At 36.4% G+C, this 27,781-nt stretch overlaps 4 protein-coding genes across 4 annotated transcripts; 2 read left to right on the top strand and 2 right to left on the bottom strand.

The window, feature by feature from the left end:
* Nucleotides 1–621: 621 nt before the first annotated feature.
* On the top strand, nt 622–1,569 carry LOC123948597 (olfactory receptor 8H1-like). The gene has a single exon (XM_046015801.1). It carries the CDS (start codon nt 622–624, stop codon nt 1,567–1,569), a length of 948 nt encoding a protein of 315 aa, XP_045871757.1.
* A 9,349-nt stretch (nt 1,570–10,918) lies between these two features.
* On the bottom strand, nt 10,919–11,920 carry LOC123948596 (olfactory receptor 5T2-like). The gene has a single exon (XM_046015800.1). It carries the CDS (start codon nt 11,870–11,872, stop codon nt 10,919–10,921), a length of 954 nt encoding a protein of 317 aa, XP_045871756.1. The 5' UTR covers nt 11,873–11,920.
* Nucleotides 11,921–18,045: 6,125 nt separating this feature from the next.
* On the top strand, nt 18,046–19,081 carry LOC123948595 (olfactory receptor 5T1-like). Its single transcript, XM_046015798.1, has one exon. It carries the CDS (start codon nt 18,107–18,109, stop codon nt 19,079–19,081), a length of 975 nt encoding a protein of 324 aa, XP_045871754.1. The 5' UTR covers nt 18,046–18,106.
* Nucleotides 19,082–26,568: 7,487 nt separating this feature from the next.
* Nucleotides 26,569–27,555, bottom strand: LOC123949546 (olfactory receptor 5T1-like). Its single transcript, XM_046017069.1, has one exon. It carries the CDS (start codon nt 27,553–27,555, stop codon nt 26,569–26,571), a length of 987 nt encoding a protein of 328 aa, XP_045873025.1.
* Nucleotides 27,556–27,781: the final 226 nt, after the last annotated feature.

Below are 27,781 nucleotides of genomic sequence, written 5' to 3'. Positions count from 1 at the left end.
AACATGTGGTCTATAATTTTAATATATCTTACTAAAGTCCCCTAAATTTGAAATTTGTAATTTGTATTAAACAATATTGAAAAAAAGACACAATAATTAAAACTGTTTTTATATCACCATTTGTTGTATACCTAACTTTTTTTCCAGGTTTGCTGAAATTTATTGTAAGCAGGAATATAGTATTATATGCATGTTCTCTGGAGACAGTCTATCTCAGTAGAATCAGAGAGCTAACACTGTATAGCGCTGACTCTGGATAAGTTACTCAAACTGTGCCCTTTTTCTTGTATTAAAAATTGTGGCTAACAGTGACACCTATGTTAAAAGAGTCTCACGGGAACTAAATGCATTAAGAAGTATTTAGAACTGATCAGTCTCATTTTAGTTATTCGATATAGTATCTTTAATTCTATTGTGTTCAAATGTCAATTTATGCCTACTTTTATAGTTGGCAATCCAGTTAAGATTGCTTCTCAGTCATGGTCTTTAAACCACTCATCATGAGTTTCGAGAAACACAGTTATAAATATGGCATGTGGTTCCTATAAACACAAACCTTTTTGAAGTCATTCCTGCTAAATATCAAATTTGATTTCTTCACAGTGCACAGCAGCTGACACTATGGTTAGAAGGAATAACACACAGGTGCCTGACTTCATCCTTCTGGGGTTGACAGATTCTGAGGAGGTCCAGCTGGTCCTCTTCGTGCTGTTTCTGCTCATATACCTGGCTACTGTGCTGGGCAATGCAGGAATGGTACTGATAATCTGCCTGGATCTCCAGCTGCACACCCCCATGTACTTTTTCCTCAGTCACCTCTCATTTCTGGACCTCAGTTACTCAACTGTCACCCTACCTAAAACCTTAGAGAACTTACTGACCTCCACCAAGTATATTTCCTACGTGAGCTGCTTCACCCAGATGTACTTTTTTGTTTTCTTGGGGGCCACGGAATGTTTCCTTCTCTCCTCCATGGCCTATGATCGCTACATTGCTATCTGCAATCCTCTGCACTACCCAGTGGTTATGTCCACAAGATTCTGCTGTTCCCTGGTCTTTGCATCCTATTTGATTGGCTTTGCGGACTCCTTTGTCAATGTGCTTTGCATGAGCAGATTGCATTTCTGTGACTCCAATGTAATCCATCACTTTTTCTGTGACACATCCCCAGTTTTAGCCCTGTCTTGCACGGATACAAATGACATTGAGATCATGATATTTATTGTTGCTGGCTCCACTTTAATGGTGTCTCTTATCACGATATCTGTGTCCTATGTGTCCATTCTGTCGACTATCCTGAAAATTACTTCCACTTCAGGAAAGCAAAAAGCCTTCTCTACGTGTGCCTCTCATCTCCTGGGAGTCACCATCTTTTACGGCACTATGATTTTTACTTATTTAAAGCCAAGTAGCTCTTACTCCTTGGGAAAGGATCAAGTGGCTTCTGTTTTTTACACTATTGTGATCCCCATGCTGAATCCACTCATCTATAGCCTTAGGAACAAAGAAGTGAAAAATGCTTTCATTAGAGTCATGAAAAAGGGAGAGGGCTCTGGGCACTTGAAATAAACAATGCTAAACTTTTCAGCTCATCCTGCATCATGCTCTCTACAGTGTATTTCCTTCGTCTCCAAAACCACCTGAATCCTTTTAATTTGTTTGCATTTCCATCGAACCATTCTTTACTTCACCAAATATGATCTTGGATATTTCCAGGAAGATGTTTTTAGAAATTCCAAGTTATAATAGAAAGCCATTAGGTATGTTTTAAATCTATGATCTAAATATATGTGTTTGGGGGCACCTGGCTAGCTCAGTGGGCTAAGCCTCGGACTCTTGGTTTTGGCTCCATCAGGTCATGATCTCAAGGTCATGCGATCCAGCCCCTCCTTGGGCTCCATGCTCAGTGTAGAGTATGCCTGAAATTCTCTTTCTCCCTCTCCTTCTGCCCCCCCCAAATAAATAAATAAATAATAAATCTTTAAAAATAATACATATGTTTTTAAGAGCAACTGATATGCAAAATGAGATAATGGATGTAAACCATTCAAGGGAGTTGTATTAGATGCTGGTCAGTATCATTAGAAGGCTTACTTTCCTGCAATATATTTTTTTTAAAGATTTTATTTATTTATTTATTTTATTATTTTTAAAATTGTATTTATTTATTTGTCAGAGAGGGAGGGAGAGAGAGCGAGCAAGAGCAGGCAGACAGAGTGGCAGGCAGAGGCAGAGGGAGAAGCGGGCTCCCTGCCGAGCAAGTAGTCCGATGTGGGACTCGATCCCAAGGACGCTGGGATCATGACCTGAGCCGAAGGCAGTCGTTTAACCAACTTAGCCACCCAGGCGTCCCAAGATTTTATTATTTTTTGACAGACAGAAAGAGAGAGAGAGAGAAAGCACATAAGCAGAGGAGAGGCAGAGGGACTGGAAGAAGCAGATTCCCAGCTAAGCAGGAATCCCAGTGCAAGGCTTGATCCCAAGTCACTGAGATCATGACCTGAACTGAAGACAGATGCTTACTCAACTGAGCCACCCATTGTCCTTCCTGTAATATTTTTAATGCATAATGACTTTTCCTTAAAAAAAAATATATTCAGGGACGTCTGGGTGGCTCAGTTGGTTAAGCCACTGCGTTTGACTCGGTCATGATTCCAGCGTCCTGGGATCGAGTCCCACATTGGACTCCCTGCTCAGCAGGGAGCCTGCTTTTCCCTCTGATTCTGCCTGCTACTCTGCCTGCCTGTGCTCTCTCTCTCTCTCTCTCTTTCTCTCTCTCTGACAAATAAATAAATACAATCTTTAAAAAAATATATATTCAGCAGTGGGGCACCTGGGTGGCTTAGTTGTTTAAGTGCACAGTCTTGATTTCAGCTCAGGTCATGATCTCAGGGTCATGGGATGGAGCCCTGCATTGGGTTCCACATTCACTGTGGAGTCTGCTTTAAATTGTCTCTCTCCCTCTCCCTCAGCTCTCCCCGCTCCCGAAATAAATAAATACATAAATACATAAATAAATAACCTTTTAAAAAGAGAATATTCCTTTGTTTTATAAATTACTTTGGCAAATTTAATTGACAAACAACTGAGGAAAAACTCAACACTTCACAATTTTGAATTTAAAATGGTGTCTGTTAACATTGGAGAACATGCTAACCATGGATACCATGGACAAGAAGACAAGGGAATAGAAATGCCTTAGCAGTCATCAACAACTTTGTGTGTGTTCCTCTGGACCTACAGTTATGAACACATGTGCATACGTTACTTATATAAGCAAAATTTCTGTCATTTTTTATGTGCTTTTCAGCAGCTTTCTGTATACACTTACAAGTTTAACCTTTGGTAATGTCTTTGTCACTGAAATATGAGGTGAATGTGTATGGGTATTTGGGGAAAAAAATCAAGAACTCTCATCTTGCAAGGCTTTGAATCTGAAATGTAAATGAATCAACTTAAAAATCTGTATGACATGGGGACATGGGGAGATGGAGAGGAGAGGGAGTTGAGGGAAACTGGAAGGGGAGATGAACCATGAGAGACTATGGACCCTGAAAAACAACCAGAGGGTTTTGAAGGGGCAGGGGAGGGGGTGGGAGATTGAGGAACAAGGTGGTGGGTAATAGGGAGGGCACCTACTGCATGGAGCACTGGGTGTGGTGCAAAAACAATGAATACTGTTACGCTGAAAATAAACAAATAAAAAAAAATCTGTATGCAGTGGTATCTCTTTGGTGTCTACCTGATGAATATTTGAAAACCTTACCTTTCTGTAACTTGTTAATAAACTTCAGGTAACTATTGCTTTTCTCTGTGTGGGTATGTGTGTGTTTATATTATAGGTTTCTCCTAATTTTTATAGGTTTGCTATGGCCACTAAAAATAAATGTTGAATTAAATGTTTGACTCATTTGTTCTAATCTTTTTAACAGAGACAAATTGCAAAACCAGGAAATGACAATGAATTCAGAATTTGTAGTAACCCATAAACTGTAGTCATACTGCTGAAATTTCCTTTATTTTTCCTTTTTCCCTCTACATAATCCAAGCTAGTTTTCATTTTCTCTGCTGTGTAGATGTTAAGAGTGTATTCCTCCATTTTCCAAGAATTTGATGTTTTTTTGCTTAAACTCTTGTAATTAGTTTTCATTTCAACCAATAATATAGAATTTTTATTTCTGAAATGTAACTATAGTTTACTATTTTTCCTAAATACTTTTTAAAGGTTTAAAATAAAATGCAAAAGTACAATTTCTCTTTTATAAGTTATAAGTTTAAAAATTTTTCACTAACTCAAAATGTCAACAAAATTTTTCAAATTTTTAAATATGCATTATGTTCCTCCATTTAGTTTATTTTAAAATTACTATTCTCATATATCATTCCACTTAAAATTATCATGACAAATGTTTGCTTTGGTATCCATGTGGTCTAGACTCTTTATTGTCATTGTTACTTGTTTTTGTTTGTAATTAGTAATAAGTATATGATAAATATTTATTACTTATTAATATGCTTCTATAGTTGGCCATTCATTTTGCATCTTCACTATGTCATTTAATATATTTTAGGTCTTTTCATTTTTCTTTTCTATAAACTATGTTTTCACCTTATTTCTGTTGATATATACTTTTATGATTAGGAAATGTATCCTGTTGGTTTGAGTTGGCAAAAATGGCTAAGAGATTCTATGATTTTGTAGATAGCACTTATGCTGAACAGATGCTAATTAAATTAAAATAAATTGAAATTAAAGTAGGGTTTATCACATCTTCTTTATAATGTAATTTAGGAAGTGTGTATGTTATTACATATATGTAATATAATCAATGCATGATATAGAAGATTTAGACTATTTGTGTTTGGCCTATGAAATTGTTATATTAGTGCATACCATATTTTACATAGGATGTGGCCAGACATAATTTAAGATATATTCTTCTTGCCATGCAAAAATGTTATTTAATACAAATATGAAAAAGAAAATAAGAGTAGACTAGAGCATGAAAAAAGTATGAAAATCTGTCTGCTTCCAAATAATTGACAGATATGATATCAATAATGTATTTTTCAGCATTTACTGTATGCTAGACAATACTCAGAGGCATATATACATGTATATGTTAACATAATTTATCTTCACAAGATAGATACTAGCAATATCCAAATGTTAATCTCACCTAGTGGAAAGCAATCTTTCTCTTCCTTCAGGCAAAGATTTAAGAATAATCCATAATTGTCTTGCTATGTCACACTCCTGACATCCACTCCAACGGTATCCTATGTGGACCCTGAATACAAAATATATCCAGAGTCTATCTCTCAGCACGTTCTCTGTCACCACGTTGGCCCAAAGGACCACAGTCTCAGAAGCACTGCTGCAGCCCCTTGACCTTAGCTCTCTTGAATCTAATCTCAGTGTAAAAGCCAGAGTGGTAAAACAGTAGATTGGATCATATCACTGCTATAAATCCAACCAGGGTTCTCATCCCACTAAGAATGAAAAGCAAAACTTTTACAGGAACCCACTGATCCAAAATGATGTTGTCTCCACTCCTTACATCTAATAACTCACTCCTTGTCACTCTATTCATCATATTTACTTTGTTTCAATGACATGTCCTCCTGGGGCACCTTTAAGCATCCAACTCTTAATTTCACCTCAGGTCATGATCTCCAGTTTGTGGGATGGAGCCCCACATCAGGCTCTGTGCTCAACAAAGAGTCTACTTCTTCTCTCTCTATCTCTCTCTACCCCTTTCCCTCTCCTCCCCCACCCTGCTTGTGCTTGCTCTCTCTCTAAAATAAATAAATAAATAAATCTTTAAAATCTTAAAAAAAAAAAAAAAAATGTATGCACTCCTAGCTCTCCCTGAGCACATTAGTCTCAACAGTGCCTAGAATTATCCCTTTTCATCTCTTCACCCTGAAACTTCCTTTTCATACACAAATGTGTATTTAAACTTCCTTTTCAAATGCAAATGCAAGATTTTTTTCTTAATAAGAATATCCCTTACCACCTGATTTAGAATTGTACCTGCTTCTTTCCCTTTTCTGTGCTTCATTTGTTTCCCATAACAGTTTCTCTCCAGCTAATAAATATACATATTTGACTTATTTTAATATTTATTTATTTATATAAAATGTGATTTTTTTTTTTTTTAAGTAGGCACCATAACTAGCATGGAGTCCAATGTAGGACTTGAACTCACGACTCTGAGATCAAGACCTGAGCTGAGTTTAAGAGTCGGATTCTTAACCAACTGAGCCACTCAGGCACCCCCAACCACCATTTTATATATTTAGCTTGTATCTTTTGTTACTTGTATTACTCCCCTACTACCCCTATATCATAAGCCAGGATTTTTACTTACTGTGTATAGTGTTGTACCGCATCACCCAGGACACTGCCTTAAGAAATGTTTCTGAAGGAAGATTTTGGCAGACAATAAACCTGGAATACAAAGAGATTACATAACTGGTTCATGGCCAGTCCATGTTAAAGAACAAACTCATGTTGGAACTCAACATTCTTCAACATCACACTGGCTGAGAATACTACTACTATCAGAGGTGAAAACAGAGAATTCATTATCATAGTAAAAGAGCATTAAATAAAACACCAGGACTGTTAAAACACGCATGTTTCTGGTACGCTAAAATTGCTGATGGAAGACAGTGTGATTTTGACTAGCTAAATTTTCTCAAACACGCAGGCACAGTCCTACTTACAGAAAGAGTGATTCTGAAAGAAGAAAGAACAATTTATCTGATGATGGTATTGTTCTGGAGAGGGTACCTATAATAGTCAAGACACAGAGTATGGTGGTCTAACAAAGGGATTCAGAAACAGTGTCTCAGCAAAGAAGAAACAAGTACCCTCTGTTGTAACAATGTTGCAGAGTTTAGCTGACTAGAGTCTCTGGATGGCTCCAAGATTTCTTCTATTTTGTTGCATTGGTGTCCCCCAGATCTGGTCCTCTTGAGCATCATTGAAGAGGGGTCACCCAGTACTCTGCACATTGCAGTCGGAGAGAAAGGGGAGGTTTTCACATTGGGGAAACAATTCCCTGATTTTTTTTTTCATACAAGCTTCTAAGGAGTAATTCAATTTATTTAATAGATACAGGACTATTCAGGTCACCCATTTCCTCTGATAAGAACATCTTTAAACAATTGCACATTGCATTTAATTTTCAAAATTGTTAAGAAAGAATTCTTTGTGATATTCTATTATTATCCTTTTAATATTTATGGGGACCAAGCGACAGCCCTTTTTTCATTCCTGAAATTGGTAATGTGTATCTTCTCTCTTTTCATTAGTGACCATGGGAATTATAATATGTATATTTAATACAACACACTTAACCTAGAATAACATACAATATAACTTTTAATGTCAGAAACTTAGAGCCAATTTTTCTCTATTTTTCATTCTATTTTTGTCATATATACTTTTACTCATAGTTTAAACCAATAATGAATGCATTAACACAGTTTTACTTCATTTACTCTTTAGAGAAATTATAATTAAATATCCAATATTTGTTATATTTTTCATTTTAGATATTTTTAGTAGTATTCATTTCTTTGTGTAGATACATATTTTCTTCTGTTACACTTCTTTTGGCTGGATAATTGTTGAAGCACAAGTTTGCTGGATATAAATTATTTCAGTGTGTGTATATTTATTTCCTGAAAAAGTCTATTTTGTTTATACATTTTTTTAAAGATGTTATTTTTTTTTTAGTTGACAGAGAGGTAGAGAGAGAGCACAAGTAGGAAAGTGGAGAAGCAGCCTCCCCGCTGAGCAGGGCTTCATCCCAAGAGCCTGGGATCATGACCTGAGCCAAAGAAGGCAGACTCTTAACCAAATGAACCAGCCAGGTGCCCCTTGTTTTTATATTTCTAAGAGATTCTAAACACTTCTATTGATATTAAATTTGAGATGGAGGGTGACTATATTTCACTACTTTAAGTATTTTTTCATTATATCTGGTGTGAGTCATTACTTATGGCATCTGCTATATCCTTATATTTTCTCTTCTGTATGCGATATGCATGTTCTTCTGAGTGCTTTCATAATTTTCTATTATCTTTATTATTAATCAGTGATACTAATGAGTCTAGGTGTGTTTCATTGGTTGGTTCATTCACTTCTTGTACTTTTTCTTTCTAGGATCTATTTTCAGACTCATGGTTTGATGTTTCCTTAATTTTAGAAGTCTTACCCATTTATATTTTCAAATATTTCTTCTGATTCATTCATTCTCTATTTTTATTCTGTATATTAGACTGATATTATGTCACAATTGTTAGATACATTTATTCTCATTTTTTTCTAGCTTGTATTGTTTGCTTAATTCCTATTGTTTGTCTTCAAGTTTTCTGATTTTTCCCTCATTTTTTTTTGATCTACTGATGACCCTGTTGAAGGAATTGTTTGTCTCTAATAATGAGAGTGTGTGGGTATGTGTTGACTGTCCAGCATCGGAAACTTATTTGTGGTTTCTGTCTGTTGACGAAATATATATTCACATATATGTTGTTTACTGTCTCCAAAGATCTTATTTTTTTTTAAAGATTTATTTATTTATTTATTTGACAGTGAGAGAGACCACGAGTAAGCAGAGGGGCAGGCAGAGAGAGAGGAGGAAGCAGGCTCCCCATTGAGCAGAGAGCCTGATGTGGGGCTCGATCCCAGGACCCTGAGATCATGACCTGAGCTGAAGGCAGAGGCTTAACCCACTGAGCCACCCAGGTGCCCCAAAGATCTTATTTTTTAAGATTATTTATTTTAGAAAGAAGAGAGATGAGCATGGGGAGAAGCAGAAGGAGAGGGAGAGGATCTCAGGCAGCTTGGTGCTGAGCGTGGAACTGGATGTGGGCTGGTTCTCACAACCCTGAGACTGTGACCTGAGCCGAAATCAAGAGTCAGATCATTAACCAACAGAGCCACCCAGGTGCCCTGACCACTAGACCTTTTGACCTAGTAATTTAAATACTTAATCAGGACCCCTAGGATTACCTAAGTTGCTTTTATTACTATTCTTATGAGCTAGTCTTACTATTCCTGGTTGGGAACAGACTTAGAGTGAAGCTAAGTCCTCTTTCTAGGCTTCTCTGCTTTTCCTAATAGCACCAAGCTGGCTTTAACATATATATATATATGAATGTGTGTGTGTGTGAGCACGTGTGTGTATGCAGGTTATATATGTTATGTAAGTTATATGTGTAACATGTGTGTATATATGTTGTGTGTATATATGTAGCATATATGTGTGTATTTGTTGAATATTTATATATATATGAAAGTATATTTAATTTAGCTAATTTGTTTCTACCTTCTGGCACAGTGGCCACATCTTTCTCCCACCTCTTGCTGAAGGTGAAACACTTCATTTATCTCCTTTCTCCCTGGAGGAGCGTATCTTCCCTTGTAATTCAGATTACTTGGATGTGTTCAAACTCTGCTGTTTGACAGAGTCATGAAAAGTTAAAATTTGTAGATTATCTGGAATTTTTTAAAACATTATTTGCAGCTCTCTACATCTTAAATGAAAGTGAAAATTTTATACATTTATTTATTTATTTAAAATTTTAATTATAGTGCAGTTAACATAGTGTTATTTTAACTTTAGATGTACCATACAGTGATTCAGCAATTACATATATTACTCAGTGCTTGTCAAGATAAGTGTACTCTTTTTTTTAATGTGAATCTTTTTTTTAAGATTTTATTTATTTATTTGACAGAGAGAGATCACAAGTAGGCAGAGAGGCAGGCACCGAGGGAGTGGGTGCAGGTGGGGAGAGGGGTGTAGGCTCCCTGCTGACCAGAAAGCCCAATGCAGGACCAGATCCCAGGACGCTGAGATCATGACCTGAGCTGAAGGCAGAGGCTTAACCCACTGAGTCACCCAGGTGCCCCAAGATAAGTGTACTCTTAAACCCTTCACCTATTTATACACAGTTTTAAGTCCCATCCAGTGCTGTAATTTCAAATATCTCCTTTCTAGATAACATCACATGTATTAGCACAACATTTATTGAGATTCTAGTCCTGCATCTTGAAAACGTAATGAAATCTCAGAATCAGCATAGCTATAACTGGTAAAACTAATATCCTTCCTTCCTTCCTTCCTTCCTTCCTTCCTCTCTCTCTCCCCCTCTCTTTTTTTTTCCTTTTTATTTTGTCTTCATCTTATTTACCATCTATGCTCAAAACCTGACAACTCTGTGTGTTTCAGTAAAAGGAATAAATTATCAAATCTGGTGGAAACCATTTTAAATGTATTCTCTCTCTCTTATTTCTGTTAATGACTTAAAGAAGATTTTCAGTACTCCACAAATTATACTCTGGAAGTCAAATGATGCAGTTGGCAAAGTGAAAAAAAAATCATTTCATGTACCAAGACTCTTAAAAGCAGGGACAAACTTTTTGGTTTTACTTAATGCTAAAAATGTCCTTTCTTTATGAAATAATTTCTCTTTAAATTAGTTTTCATTGCCTCTTTTAATCTTCGTTCCTGAAGCTGTAAGATTATAGGAACAGGAAGCAAAATCATGTGTGTGGGTCACGAGGTGATACAGTGAGTGTTACCACTCCCATTAGAACCTTTTGAATCCTGGACCTATGAATCTTGTCTACAGAAGAAATAGCACCATGTAGTAGACGCATGGTGCTATTACATATATAGAACATACATAACATATATAGACTATTTATTATCTTTATTTTTCAAATTTAAGAAGACTAGAAATACACTAATAAGCAGAAACAAAATATTTCTATCTTCTAAATATCAAAATATTTTTCTAAATATTTTTCTAAATATTATAAATATTCTTCTAAATGTCAAAATATTTTTAACTTCTTCAACTGGAGACAATGTACTTCAAACTTCATTGATTCAATTTAATGTTTAGTTTGAAAATATAAGTAATCAACCAAATTTTTTTGAAACACCCTTTTCATTGCCTCTTTTACATCTTTGTTCCTTAAACTGTAGATGATGGGATTCAGCATGGGAATCACAATGCTGTAAAATATCGACACTATCATGTCATGGTCCAGAGCATAGCTGGAACTCGGTCTCACATACATGAAGAGGATGGTTCCATGGTATACTGACACTCCGGTTAAGTGAGAACCACATGTAGAAAAGACTTTCCGCCTCCCCTCAGCAGAATGCATCCTCAGGATGGCCAACAGAATGAAACCATAGGAGATCAGAACAATCAGGATAGTGACTATCTCAATAGCGCCCACAAAGTAGAAGAGCAACAGCTGGTTGGTGTGGGTGTCAGAACAAGAAATGGCAAGTAGTGGAGGGATGTCACAAAAGACATGTCTAATTTCATTGGATGCACAGAAGGAGAGGCTGAACGTGGCCACCGTGTGTATAGAAGCATGCAAAATGCCACCAACATAGGAAGCAACAATGAGTGGCAAGTAAACTCTGGGTGACATGCTCATGGAATAGAGGAGAGGGTTGTAGATTGCCACGTAGCGATCATAAGCCATGGCAGCCAAGAGGAAGCATTCTGTGGTCCCAAAAGTAACAGCAAGAAGCATCTGGGCTGCACATCCAGGGACTGAAATGACTTTATTCTTTGACATAAAATCTATTAACATATTTGGGGTAATTACTGAGGAAAAGCAGGCATCCACAGACGATAACACACTCAGAAAATAGTACATGGGGTTGTGGAGCCGGGAATCCCTAATGACCAATAAAACTAAAAGCAAGTTTCCCATCATAGTAAAGAGATAGATTGCTAGAAACAGGAAGAACAAGGTTATCTGCAGCTCAGGCTTCTCTGTGAAACCCTTCAGTACAAATATGGTGACTTCAGTGACATTCTTCATGTTGGTACCTCATGGAACAAACTTGAAGATAATAATAAATTTGTAATTCATATTAATATGATAAAAGTGAGCAGTTGTGTAAGTTAAGGAAAGTGAACTCTGTCTCGTATTTATTTTATGACAGTGCATACTTTCCCAGCAGCGGATCAGAAGACAGTGACAAGATAGTGGGTCAAAGGTTGATGCCACTCACTGCAGAATTAAATGGAAGATTTGAGTTCTTACTCAGTGGCTCAACTTATGTCATTTTTAAAACTATGAGATCAAATGTTTAATTTACCACTGAATTCTATTAGCTATTTTCCTTTTAAATCACATTAAAACACAAAATGAACAGATAAGTATGTTTTTCTTAAAACATATAAACACAAGATAGTATATCAGTGAACACAACACTGGAATTCACACCAGAATTCTAAACCTTTCAGAAATTCTGTAAAATTGCTACAAGCTACACATCTACAGAATTATGGTAAAATTCAATCCCAAGTCTCCCTCAGAGAGCACGCACTTTTCACTTTTTTTCATTGATTCTTATTATACTGTAGCTTCATTCTGCAATTGTCTTCCCTCCCCAGCACCTCTATTGAAATAAAACAAAACATGATTTTTTTTATGTATTTGAAGTTTTTTATGTATTTTTTATGTATTTGAAGTCATTAAGACTAGAGAAACATGAACTCAGGAGTAATCGGAAGTGGCTTCTACAATACATGACTAGCAAAATAATCTTAAAAGAATTATTATTTTCCTTATTATATCAACATATAAGCCCCCTGAGAAGTGAATAAGTCAAATGTTTTCAGGCTCTCTCTCGATAAATTTTATCTCATTTTTATTTTGAACTGGTCTGTCTTCTGATATGAGGAAAATGAACACATACATCTACTTGGAGCCTTCTTATTGCTTTTACAAACAGAAATTCATTATTTTCTGTTACCTTTATTTTATTCCAGGAAATACTGTTTTCCAGTTCTTAGACAGACGCTGCATAAATCTAGTTTGTAATGAATGCATTCTATTCGCGTATAGAATAGGCAACAAGACTTTAGTATGGGGGATTTCATAGTATATTTAACTTTGTTGTTTTAGGTTTCGCATTCTAAATATGCAGCAATCTGAAAGTTTCTCTTACCCACAGAATAGCAAAGGCAGGTTTAGGAACATTATGAATATGGTTCATTTAGATCGCTTATATCCACGTACTCAGCTGTTTATAAACCCCACAGGAGATGCCCATACAGGAATATGCCCCAATTATCTTTGCTGCAAAATAACTACATAAGAATTTACTCAGTAATGAAAAAGTAAGCGGTCTGGAATAGTGTACCACATGTTAATGTTTTATAAAATAAATAGTTTTTTGATTCCTGGTTTAAAATAATGACTTAAATATGTATATATTGACACTAGATAAGAAATCTTTAGCTCGGAGACATATTTTTATATAATAGCTCTGATACTTGGTTAGAACTAACTTCTCTGAGAACTGATTTCCTCCTTTTGGCAATAGGAGCCATTTTATTAGAATCAATCAAATGTATTACACTTTTACTCTGTTCAAATTATAAAGTATGTGGTTTTAATATATCCATCTAAAGGTATACATTTTTGAGCTTATTGGAAGATTATTATTCAAGGTAATAGGAAAAGTCCAAAAATCCCATGAAATATGGAGGAGACATTAAAAGTTTAAAGCTCTCTGGGACTTGGTAAATCATGTAGCTTTGTGAATCCTAAATGCTAATCTAGCATTTAATCAGATTAAATAAAAATATATATTGATTGGTTGAAAAACAAATATATACATATGCAATTCACACACACAGAACTAGGACCAAAATAGAAATATTTAACATTTGTAGACCTATACCTACTGGGATGCCAAGTAGAATTTTTATTTTTCTTTAAATTTTTTGGATAGTCCCTGCTTTTACCCAAGCTTCATCACTGTCAGGAAGGATCCATGAAAGAGTGAAAAAGATCTCAGAAACATGCAGCATATACTCCCTTTGAAAAGGATAGGCCTTCACCTAGAAAAAGAAAATGCTGAGAACCTTGTCAACTGGATAGAGCAAATACACCAGGAAGGAAAGTTTCAATAAGGGAAGGATCATGGGATCATGATCTGGGCCAAAATCAAGAATCAGACACCCAACTTACTGAACCACCCAAGCATCCCAGCTTGATGAATTTTTAAATTAAACATACCCCAGTAAACAAGCCCAGGAAGTAGAACATGGCCAGAACCCAAGGAGACTCTCATATCTTTCAGTCACTATTTTCCCAGCAAGGATAAACCATAGGATGAAACAAAGGTTAATTTATGATAATAGTTCATTTTTTTAAAGTTGGGGTTATTGCTTTTTTTGATGTAAATACAGAATATCTACCATTTATATGTGTCAGTTACATGAATGTCAATAAACACATACATCTGTGTAACAACAATCATGTTACAGGTGATAAAATATTCCCTATTGTAGAATTGTAGAATTCCTTTGTTAATTTCTGCAATTTTTTTTTAGTTTTAACTAGGACTGCACTTATATATAGATCACTTAGGATTACATTTAATTAATAGATCCTTTATAATCCAGTTCTATCTGTATCAGCTAACTTTCTTCTTTCTTTTCTTTTCTTTCTTTCTTTCTTTCTTTCTTTCTTTCTTTCTTTCTTTCTTTCATAAATTCAAATTCCATGACCAACATTCCCTATCTATTAACTTAGACTCCATAGGTGTTGAGCTTAGGCATTCATGTATTTTCAACAAATTTTTGAATAATTTATTTAAGCACATAACAAGGAACTAGTTTATAGATGAGTATATAAGGTTCCCAAGATCCTGATCAACCACAGAAAGTTTGACCTTTATCTCTGCCAGATCTCTAATATTCTGTTTTAACACATAGAATATTAAAGTTATCTGTCTACTGTCCCAAAAGTAAGCTTTCTGCTTTCAATACTTCCTGTTATGTATGCATATTCTTTCTCCCTAGTAAACTCTCACTGAGCTTAAATATATCTCTCATGCCACTAAGAAATATAGTACTTTAAAAGTTAAATAAATATGGTTGTCTTTATTAAATTATTATGAAGTCTGTTATACCTTATTTTGAGACAAGTAAATGGGTTATATTCCCAGGAAAAAAGAAGTGGGTTTTAGAGAATTTAAGTCATAAATCCCATGGCACATAGCTATTTAGTGTCAGAGTCAAGATTATGTCCTGTAGCATTAGATTTCTTTTCCATCTCCATGCTATTCTTTCTGAATTAAGGATTATTTTATAACAGAGGTCAAAGGGTATTCATGTAATCATTTTATCTTGTAGTTCATTGTCTAGAACCATTAATTTACTATTTTAAAACAAACAAACAAACATGAAATTATCTGACTTTTCTGTTCTGGAAGATAATTAGTGTATTTTCTCCTTGGAGCATCCCTGTGGACTTCAAGAAGAGCTTGAGAACGTGGTATAAAAGTCCAAATGCTTAGTGTTCACAGGCAACTTAACTGAGTAAGCAGGTAAGAGGAGTTTCTTATGACTTACAAAATATTTCAGAAGTCATAACCTTGAATCTTTGACTAGTTCTTATGTTTTAATATTTAAATCTGAGGCAGAAATTTCTAATTAATTTAGAGTTGAATTAAAATTGAATAATCACTTATTTGTGGAGCATAACAAATAACATGGAGGACATGGGGAGATGGAGAGGAGAGGGAGTTGAGGGAAACTGGAAGGGGAGATGAACCATGAGAGACTATGGACTCTGAAAAACAACCAGAGGGTTTTGAAGGGGCTGGGGGGGGGGGGTGGAAGGTTGAGGAACCAGGTGGTGGGTAATAGGGAGGGCACATACTGCATGGAGCACTGGGTGTGATGCCAAAACAATGAACACTGTTATGCTGTAAATAAACAAATAAACGAATAAAAAAAAATTGAATAAATGAATTCCAGGTAACATAGCCAGGATAATAAGAAAGACTACCTACATATTTAGGTCAATAGCATGTAATTTAGACATGGCATGTCATTTTCTTGATGAAAAATAATAGTTGGAATAAAGGTAGTAGAAATAAGGGATTATATTGCAAATTTAGGAAAATTGTTAAATATAGAGAAAATCACCTATCAACCAACCAATGGATACATACCATTTTGGGATCATAATATTTTTTTGTTTTTGTTTTTGTTTTCAAACGGAAGGATATGCGTTGATTTTATTTTTTTAGATTTTTATTTATTTATTTGACAGAGAGAGATCACAAGTAGTCAGAGAAGCAGGCAGAGGGAGAGGAGGAAGCAGGCTCCCTGCTGAGCAGAGAACCCCATGCGGGGCTCAATCCCAGGACCCTGAGATCATGACTTGGGCCGAAATCAGAGACTTTAACCCACTGAGCCACCCAGGTGCCCCATATATATGTTGATTTTTAATTTGTTTTGCTGTTCAGCTGCTTGAACAAGAAGCCACTTCAGTTTTTTTCCTTTTTTTTTTCATCATTGTCTGCTTAATGTGATGGCTTTATAAAATAATTCAAAGACATGAAGATGTCATTTTGTATCATTTCTAGGAGATAACACTTCCATATTTATGGACTATCACAATGAATTTGCAACATGGTCAAGGGGAAATAGCTTAACATATGGGACAGAAGAACCTGGTCTTGCATCCTGGCTTTGCTCCTGACTCTATGACCTTGGGCAGGTTACAGGTTGGGATGTCTCTCAGTTTTCTCATCTATAAAAGGATGCTGAATTATTTACTGTGCAGGTAGCTATGCAGCTTATCTAGATAAAGTACACAAAATTTCTAACCTTTAGTATTACATGGTTAATATCAAATGTTCTTGTTGCTATCGTGTCTTCCCTTCTCAAGCTTAGCATTTATAACATTGTTCTCATGCATGTACCTTACTTTATGTTTTCTAACTGCATTACAGATGAAAAATTGACAATTTTAATCTTCCAGATCAGTCTATTTTGTTAACAGTGACGGTTTGTATTTTTGTCTATACAGGCCCTAGTTCTTTTTTTTTTTTAAGATTTTATTTATTTATTTGACAGAGAGAGATCACAAGTAGACAGAGAGGGAGGTAGAGAGAGAGGAGGAAGCAAGGTCCCTGCTGAGCAGAGAGCCCAATGCAGGGCTTGATCCCAGGACCTTGAGATCATGACCTGAGCCAAAGTCAGAGGCTTTAATCCACTGAGCCACCCAGGTGCCCCTAGGCCCTATTTCTTAAACTGAAATTGGTTAGATAAAAACACGATCAAGTTTAAGTTCCTTAAATATTAGTTGGCCAAATCCTGTTTGAAGTGTTTTGGAAGAAATAAACTCCATGTTTTTTGTCTTTCATCCCTCTAGTTCCCTAGAGTGAAGTAGATAATTGCTCTGTTGGGACATGATTTCGATTACCTTTAATGCCTTCATCTACAAGCTACCTTCTTGCACTACAGATAAAATCAGAAAAATTAAAAATTATAAGAAAATTATTAAGGACAAAAACATCAGGGGGGATGTAAATAAACATACTGTCACTTTACTGACATGCCCGAAGTACAATACAATGACATGGATGTATTTTTAAGGTGCCTGATACCAGAGGGTATTAGGATGGTCAGAAAGGACCACCCCCTATGACAAGCTGAAATTAAGTCTGGCATCCCATATTGTACTCATTTGGGAATATTTAAAAATTAAATAGTTTCACCTTATTTTTCTGATTTAAATGCATCCCAATTTTGTGATATAGATATGGTTGCTCCCATACACACAAAAGGAATCTCACATGCATTGTACAAAATCTAGGGCTAGTACACAGATATGTAATTTTTATTATACTACTTTCAGATTTTTTAATTCCTATAATCATTCATCTTTGAGGATTTTGAGATGATACAATGTGAAACCAGGAGGGAGAATTTTAACAGAAACTCACTGGAAATCAAATCACTTATTGGCATGACCTTTAACATGACGAATTTAAGCAAAAAATTAATAACGTAATTTCTTTAATTTATTTATTTCTTTAATTTATTTAAACAGGGTAATGCATTCATTTGAACACAACTTCCAAGCTGATCACTACATATTCCTTCACTGCCAAGGATTTCAACATTTCTTTCTAAGAAACAAACACAAGGATACATAGGGTGTATTCTATTAAAAAAAACAAAAACTAAAACTAAAACAAAGAAACAAAAAAATCTACCTTTAAAACCTACAATCATCAAAATGCCAGGGTTTCCAAGAGATTTAGATTCACACAAAATTCAGATGAAAAACGGAACTGAAGTCACCATGTTCATATTGATGGGCTTCACAGATGATATTGAGATGCAGGTCTTCCTGTTTTTTCTATTTCTAGCAATCTATCTTTTCACTCTGATAGGAAATTTGGGACTGGTTATATTGGTCATTGGGGATTCTCAGCTCCACAATCCCATGTACTATTTTCTGAGTGTGTTATCATTCTTGGATGCCTGCTATTCCTCAGTTGTCACCCCAAAAATGTTGGTCAATTTCCTAGCAGAGAATAAAGCCATTTCCTACCTTGGATGTGCAGCCCAGATGCTTCTCTTTGTTACTTTTGGGACCACAGAATGCTTCCTCTTGGCCGCCATGGCTTATGATCGCTACGTGGCAATCTACAACCCTCTCCTCTATTCCGTGAGCATGTCGCCCAGAGTCTATGTGCCACTCATCGTTGCTTCCTACGTTGGAGGCATTTTGCATGCTTCTGTACACACGGTGGCCACGTTCAGCCTCTCCTTCTGTGCCTCCAATGAAATTAGGCATGTGTTTTGTGACATTCCTCCACTACTTGCCATTTCTTGTTCTGACACCCACACCAACCAGCTGCTGCTCTTCTACTTTGTGGGCGCTATTGAGATAGTCACTATCCTGATTGTTCTGATCTCCTATGGTTTCATTCTGTTGGCCATTCTGAGGATGCATTCTGCTGAGGGGAGGCGGAAAGTCTTTTCTACATGTGGTTCTCACCTAACTGCAGTTTCAGTATACCATGGAACCATCCTCTTCATGTATGTGAGACCAAGTTCCAGCTACGCTCTGGACCATGACATGATAGTGTCAATATTTTACACAATTGTGATTCCCATGCTGAATCCCATCATCTATAGTTTAAGGAACAAAGATGTAAAAAAGGCAATGAAAAAAATGTTTGGTAAAATTTGGTTATGTAAATAAAGTATATTGTTCACATTGACCACAAAATTAAGAAAAGTTAAGAATAATATTTATTTTCTTAATATTAAAATGATAGTTATTTATTATTTTGCTCAGACTGCCATAACAAAGTGCCACAGAGTGGTGGCTCAACAATAGAAATTTATTTCTCATTGTTATAGAATCTTTAATTCTGAAGGTGAAGACAGGGTGAATTTCTTCCAAGGCCTCTCCCCTTCACTTGCAGGGGGAAGTCTTTTTTTTTTTTTTTTTTTTCAGTTCCTGTCTTTTCTTTCTATATCCAAGTGGCCATTCCTCTCTGTGCCTCTGTGTTCTGAATATCCGTATAATGTGGACACTTGTAGATAGATAGATAGACATACTATATATATCTATATATGAATATATTTACATATACACCCATATTTATCATATGTAAGTATATTTATACATGCAGAGTCACATAAGCACGTGATCTTTACTTTAAAATGTATAGTATTAACTTTCACCCTCATTATGCGTCAAAATTGATTATCTTCCATAGTTGCAGCTCTTAATAATTTTATCATTATATCTGACTAGCTTGAGCAAATACCACCCAACTGATAGCAAAACTCCACCTCACATAATCTCAATCCACTTCCTGGAGTCTCTGACATCTATCTCCTGATAAAAGCATTCTGCTCTATCCTTAAATCTGTGCAGTGGCAGCAGGGGCCACACATAATATATTTAAATCTCTGGTGTCATTACCACCCTGCTTGTGAGGGTGCATCTCTCCCCTTTTTCTTATTTCATTGAGAACATGGACATTGAATCCATTTTTCCTTCCTCCCAAAATACAGATACTGAGCATTAACATCTATCAAGTTTATACTTAAACTCAAGAATGATAGACAGAATTCAGACAGTAAGATACAGCCAGCTGGCAGAAGCTAAGCTAAACCTCAGCCCATTTTGGGGAGTTTTTCTGCTAACCCGTTACAGACTCAGCTTTCGCTCTGCTTTCTTTTGACTATTACCACCTTGAGATGCAATTAGAGATGCCACCACTCCTCAGTGCCCAGACCCAAGAACCAAGATATAGAGAAGCATCCTGATTATACCATTGTTCAGTCCTGCTTCCAACATACCTCATTGTCATTGCAAGGACATATGTCCTTCCAAGTTTATTAATTGTAAATGGTTTTGGTTTTCCATCCCTCCTTCCTTCCTTTCATTATCACCATTTTTTAAAGATTTTATTTTAAAGATTTTATTTATTTATTTGAAAGAGAGAAACAGAGATAGCAAGAGAGATCACAAGTAGGAAGGCGAAGGAGAAGCGTGGAGCTCAGTCTCAGGACCCTGGGATCATGAACTAAATGGAAGTCAGATGCTTAACTGACTGAGCCACCCAGGTGCCCCATCATTATTATTATTTTTATGTGTTATATTTTTAAATGTTAAATCCCTTTGGTTCCAGTAGGATGATCTCCTTAAAACATAGAACACAAAGTAAGGATATTTCCCTAAAATGGGACTGTTGGGTTTAAAAAATACCTTAACTATACAAATACAGATAATCCTAAAATATTATATACTCCACCACCCCCAATTTTTCTTCATTTCTTTCCTTCTATTTGGACGGTTTACCTGGCTGCCATTCACGACTCTTTTTTAAAAATGCCTTTTCTTAGTGAGGATTTCATTGACTACATTATGATAATTACAATTTATTTCCATTGACTATCCTCATATTCTTTCTTGAATATAACCATTGCACTTGTCATTATTTCATATAATATACACTTAATTTATATTTTATTTATCATCTTATCTATTTTCCAGAGACATATATTTGAAATATTGTCTGAAATAAATTGTTAATAAATATTCCCTAAGTGAATAAATATTTTACATAAGAAATGGTCAAAAGCATTTTTTAACTCAATTAAAAGATGCATGGGAAACAAGATAGAATGTTCTATTTAAATATTAGTTACTGTTTTAAATTTTCTAGTTTATTTTTCCTTTAAAATAGGTTCCTCAAAAAGTAAAAAAAAAAAAAAAAAAAATAGAACTACCCTATGACCCAACAATTGTACTACTAGATATTCAGCCTAAGAATACAAAAATGTAGATTCAAAGGGCACATGTACCCTCATGTACGTAGCAGCATTATCTGTAGTAGCCAAACTATCGAAAGAACCCAAATCTCCATCCACTGATCAATGGATAAAGAACACGTGGCACAAACACACACGCAGACACACACACACACACACTCTGAAATATTATTCAGCCATAAAAAACAATGAAATCTTGCCATTTGTAACAATATGAATGGAGCTAGAGTATAGTAGCAAATGAATTAAGTCAGTTAGAGAAAAACAAATACCATATGATTTCATTCCCATGTGTAATTTAAGAAACAAAGCAGAAGAGTATAGGGGAAGGAAAGAAGAGAGAGAAAGAGGGAAGAAAGTAAACCAGAACTATAACTAACTAACTATAAAGAACCCAACTCAAGGTGTAAGGGTGGGAGGTGGGGAGGGGGATGAGCTAGATGGGGGATGGGTATTAAGGAGGGCACTTGTAATGAGCACTGGGTGTTATATGTAAGTTATACATCACTAAATTCTACTCCTGAAACTAGTTTTACATATATGTTAACTAGCTAGAATTTAAATAAAAATGTGGAAAAAAAAAGAAATAAAATATTTCCTCTTTTTATTAGTCTACTTTGCTATTCTTTCATAGCTGTCTCATTTGGGTACAATTTTCCAATGAATAGTGTGTGAGTGGAATCACACATATTTTAGTATTTCATATTTTCATCATCAATATTTCTGTTTTTTTCCCATTTTTTTAACTTAGGAGTAGCTTAGTAACATCTAAAAATAATTTAATGGAATAGTTTGAGAGTTTTTAAAAATCTGTTAGTCATTTCCAAATAGAATGCAATTTAAAAAAAATTCTTTATTCAGATCTTACTTTTCATTAATAAATGGAAGTTCTCATAAATGCTGTTTGTAAAGACAGAGACTAAAAAAAAAAAAAAAAAAAAAAAAAAATCAAAGTCAAATCTTTAAACATACTCACCTACAAAAACAATCTTATTGATTGTTTAGTTTAAGCCTTTATGTCCTAAGTAATGTTTTTTTAACTGAAAATATTTAATACAGGTGTATTAAATTTCCTAAAGTTAGCTGGCTTCTTTGCATCTCCTGTATGAGAAGTTTCCTGTTTGGGATATGTGTTGCTACATTTCTATTTGCATAGGTAACATTCACTCTGGAGTGGCAGAGCCCCAGTGGAGGCGTTCACCTCACCCTAGGTTGCCCCGTAGGATGGTAGACTCAAAGCGGCAGAGTAACCTTACTGATTTAAAGGAATGGCAGTGGCAAGTTGATCGTGGTATTTCCAGAAGTGAAATAGATGAGAAATGCTGCATTCTGACTTGATCCTTATAAGCAGAAAAGTTCTAGGTTAAGTGACTACTCTAACTTGTCACAAAATCTAACTTGAATCATAAAATCAGAGTCATTGTCCCTCAGTCAATCTGTGAACTGAGGCAGCTTAGTGTTCTAGAACCCCTTAATTAAGGGAGGCCAGTACCTCTAAAGAAGGACCAAGGTAAACTACCAAGAATTTAAACTATTAATCTTCCTCCGAGTCTTCCCCAGAGGCTTGGGGACTTTTACCAGGGTAACTATGCACTTGTGAAAAGGAAATAAACAGATCTTTGAGAACTGCTGGGCACTAGTTCTGAACTGATGAAGACCCAAGACATTGCTGTGTGTTTGTGTGTTTGTGGCCCAACAGGGTGGGGGCTTGGAGAGGTCAGGTGGCCAATGGAGTTTTACTTCTGGCCCATCTCACAGTGAATGCTGCATGTCCCTGCACCATCCTGAATTATTCCTCCAGTTCCAGAATGTCTACTTGGAGCAGAACAACTCAGTCCTTGGCAGAATCTCCACATTGGTTCCCTGACCTGTGGAGTAAGTGTTATCATGATGGAAAAATCCCAAGTAAGAGCAGTCATATCTGCCTCTCCCAAGAAAAATAGTAAGCCAGAATCAATACGGCATTTTGAAGGGTAATGAGAGATTAGTTTCACCATCAAACACTTGAAGGATGCAGGAGGGATGATTCTATTACATACCCACTTAAATCTCCTATTTAGCCTGTGCAGAAAACTGATGGGTCTTTGAGAATGACAGAGAATTACCATAAGCTTAACTACCTGACTATTCCCATTGTTGCTCTTGGACCAGATGGGGCTTCATTGCCTGAGCAAATTAACACATACCCTGGTACTTGGTGTGCAGCTAGTGATCTGTCAACTGTTGTTTCTTTAATATATTTTCATAAGGCTTACCCAAAAAATAGTTTTCTCTGAGCTAGTGAAACCAACAAACTTCACTGTCCTACCTCAGAGTGCAACAGTTCTAGAGCCTATGTCATAATTTGATTCATAGATCTTTGTGCGCTTTTTCCTTCCACAAGATATCACCTGGATCCACGATTTTGATGGCATTCCATTAAGTAGACCTAATGAGCAAGAAGTAGCAACTACTCTAGACTTATTGTGTGTGTGTGTGTAGACATTCGTGTGACATGAGTGGAAAATTAATTTGATGAAAATTCAGGGGCTTTCTGCATTTCAGTGGTATAAGGCATGTTAAGGTCAAGGGAAATTTGTTGCATCTGGTCACTTTCACAACGAAAAATGTCACACTATGGGGCACCTGGATGGCTCAGTGGGTTAAAGCCTCTGCCTTTGGCTCAGGTCATGATCCCAGAATCCTGGGATCGAGCCCTACATCGGGCTCTCTGCTCAGCGGGGAGCCTGCTTCCTCCTCTCTCTCTGCCTGTCTCTCTGCCTACTTGTGATCTCTGCCTGTCAAATAAATAAAATCTTAAAAAAAAAAAAAGTCACACTAGTGGGCCTCTTCTTTGAAGGCAGTATATTCTTCATTTATTTGTGTTACTCCAGCCATGTCCTAACTGACCTCAAAAGTTGATAGTTTTGAAGGGTTCATGATCAGAGGAAGGCTCTGCCATCGGTTCAATCTTCTGTGAACCTTCTCTTCCGGGTCGAGCATATGATCCAGCAGGTCCACTGGTGCTTGGAGTGGCAGTGGCAGACAAGGATGCTGTTTGGAGCTTTTGGTCACCCCTTATGAGGAAATCACAATGTAGACCCTTAGTATTGTGGGGCAAAGCCCTCCCAGCCTCCATAGAAAACTACTTTTATTTTGTAAAACAGCTTTTAACCTGCCACTAGGTCTTAGTAGAGATTGAACACTTTACCATAGCCACCAAATTACCACAAAAGCTGAGTTTCTGCATTCAAATCTGGGTGTTTTCTGACCCCAAAAGTCATAAATTCAGACATACACAGCAGCCCTCCATCATGAAATGATTATATATGAAGTTGTGCCTGAGCAGGCCTTGAAGGTCCAAGTAAGTTATGTGGAGAAGTAGCCTAAACATGAAGGCTCCACAATTCTTCTCTCTTATAGCCTGAATCTATGGCTTCCATGGAGTTCCCCATGATTATTTGACAGAGGTAGAGAAGACTTAGGCCTGGCTTACAAATGGTTCTGCATGACATGCAAACACCACCTAGAAGTAGACAGCTGCACCAAGATAGCCTCTTTTTGTGACATCCCAGAACGACTGTAGTGAAAAGATATCTTCCCAGTGGGAAGAACCTTGAGCTGTACATCCAGATGTTTATTCTGCTTGTAACGAGAAACAACCAGATGTGAAACTACATTTTGATTGATGTTCTATGGCCAGTCATTTGGTTGGACAGTTAGGGACCTGGAAGATACATAAGGGAAAAATTGGTGTCAAGAAGGCTGGTCAAGAGATATGTGGCTAGACCTCTCACTCTGTGTAAAACAGCGAGGATATTTGAGTCTCTTGTCAATGCCCACCAAAGGTTGGCCTCAGCAGAGAAGGATTTTCATAATCAAGTAGATAGGAGGACTCATTCTATAGATATCATTCATACTGTGGCCACGTTCAGTCTGTCCTTCTGCGCATCCAATGAAATTAGGCATGTCCTTTGCAAGATCCCTCCATTACTTAGATTTCTTGCTCTGATACCCACACAAACTACATATATGTGTGTGTATGTGTGTCTGTGTCTGTGTGTATGATGCATATGTGTATTATATATAGGGTAATATGGTGTGTATATAAAGTGTACATATATATTTTATGCATATTTATGTTATTATCCAGTTACTGCTTTTCTCTAAGTTCAACTTTTATTTGTTTTTCCTGAGCTTAAGTACATCAATGAATGCTCTACCTAATACTTAGCAGTAAAACTTTTGGAGTTTCATAAATGGATATTATCATTTCTGTGATTCAACAGTAATAAGGAAAGATTTTGATAATGAAATAAAAATATATAGTGTTGGGCCAAATAGTGAAAAAATCATGGTCATTAGCCTTGATGGATCTTACTCTGAAAGTACATGGAGAGCAAAGGAAACATTTTTAAGGAGGTCTTGCTGAGGGAACTCAGGGTGGAGAGGTAACTTCATCATGAGTGTGAATGACTTTCTGTAAACAGTGTGATGAGGCAGCAATCCGTAGAACCCTGAATACATAAGCTACAGTAGTAGTGAGTGAAGAAAATTCCACAATGACTGACAACAGCTATACACTTGCATCCACAAATATTTAATATGAATCAATTTGAACACAGTAAAAGTATATAATGAACCCAGATAATGCACTACTGGGCATTTACCCTAAGATACAAATGTAGTGACCCGAAGGGCCACGTGCACCCTGGTGTTTATACCAGCAATGTCCACAATAGCCAAATAGGTATTTGTTCTTTCCACAAATGGAAAGAACCTAGAAGTCCATCAACAAATGAATGGATAAAGAAGATGTGGTATATATATGTGATGGAATACTATACAGCCATCAAAAGAAATGAAATCTTGCCATTTGCAACATGGATGGAACTAGAGGGTATCATGCTTAACGAAATAAGTCAATCAGAGAAAGACAATTATCATATGATCTCCCTGATATGAAGAAGTTGAGAAGCAACGTGGGGGGGTTGGTGGATAGGAAAAGAATAAATGAAACAACATGGGATCGGGAGGGAGAAAAACTGTAAGAGACTCTCAATCTCACAAAACAAACTAAGGATTGCTGGGGGGGAGAGGCTTAGGGAGAGGATGGTGAGATTACGGACATTGGGGAAGGTATGTGCTATGAAGTGTGTAAACCTGGCAATTCACAGACCTGTACTCCTGCTGTTAATAATAAATTATATGTTAATAAAAAATTTAAAAAATTTTTAAAAAGTTGATAGATGATACAAATGATCATATTTGTAAAATACTATGTTGGAGGGCTAATAAATGCTTTATTTGGAAATATTCTAGGATATACAGACAGTATGAGTTACTAAAACCAAGACGTTTTCCTTACTTTCTGAACATAGAGACATTGATATGCAACATTCCTTGCAGATTAACTCAGTGCTAATAATGTGTTTTACTTAGGAACCAATTTCTCACAAACAATTTCTCCATCGCCTCTTTTACATCTTTGTTCCTTAAACTGTAGATGATGGGATTCAGCATGGGAATCACAATTGTGTAAAATATTGACACTATCATGTCATGGTCCAAAGCATAGCTGGAACTCGGTCTCATATATATGAAAAGGATGGTTCCATGATAAATTGTCACTCCAGTTAGGTGAGAACCACATGTAGAAAAGACTTTCCGCCTCCCCTCAGCAGAATGCATCCTCAGAATGGCCAACAGAATGAAACCATAGGAGACCAGAACAATCATGATAGTGACTATCTCAATAGCGCCCACAAAGTAGAAGAGCAGCAGCTGGTTGGTGTGGGTGTCAGAACAAGAAATGGCAAGTAGTGGAGGAATGTCACAAAACACATGCCTAATTTCATTGGATGCACAGAAGGAGAGGCTGAATGTGGCCACCGTGTGTACAGAAGCATGCAAAATGCCACCAATGTAGGAAGCAATGATGAGTGGCATGTAGACTCTGGGCGACATGCTCACGGAATAGAGGAGAGGGTTGTAGATTGCCACGTAGCGATCATAAGCCATGGCGGCCAAGAGAAAGCATTCTGTGGTCCCAAAAGTAACAAAGAGAAGCATCTGGGCTGCACATCCAAGGTAGGAAATGGTTTTATTCTCTGCTAGGAAATTGACCAACATTTTGGGGGTGACAACTGAGGAATAGCAGGCATCCAGGAAGGATAACACACTCAGAAAATAGTACATGGGATTGTGGAGCCGAGAAGCCCCAATGACCAATATAACCAGTCCCAAATTTCCTATCAGAGTGAAAAGATAGATTGCTAGAAATAGAAAAAACAGGAAGACCTGCATCTCAAAATCATCTGTGAAGCCCATCAATATGAACATCGTGACCTCAGTCACATTTTTCATCTGAATTCTGTGTGAATCTAAATCTAATGGAAACCCTGGCATTTCCCTTTTTATTTATAAGTGCTAAAGGCAATATGAAAATAGTTTACCTAATTACATCCCCATGTTTGTTTCTTAGCAGGGTATAATGATTTCCTTGGCACTGAGAAAAGTAGGCAGCAATAAAGATGTTGGTCTCAAGTCATTGCATTTTGCTGTTAAATAAAAGGAAGAAAGGATTTTATTCAGTCATTGATTACATTTATCAGGTTGAAAAATATCCTGTTGA

Source organism: Meles meles, chromosome 8 (assembly GCF_922984935.1).
Source record: "Meles meles chromosome 8, mMelMel3.1 paternal haplotype, whole genome shotgun sequence".
NCBI lineage: Eukaryota > Metazoa > Chordata > Mammalia > Carnivora > Mustelidae > Meles > Meles meles.
Note: the sequence above shows the minus strand (reverse complement) of the source record. Positions and strands in the feature narration are given on the sequence as shown.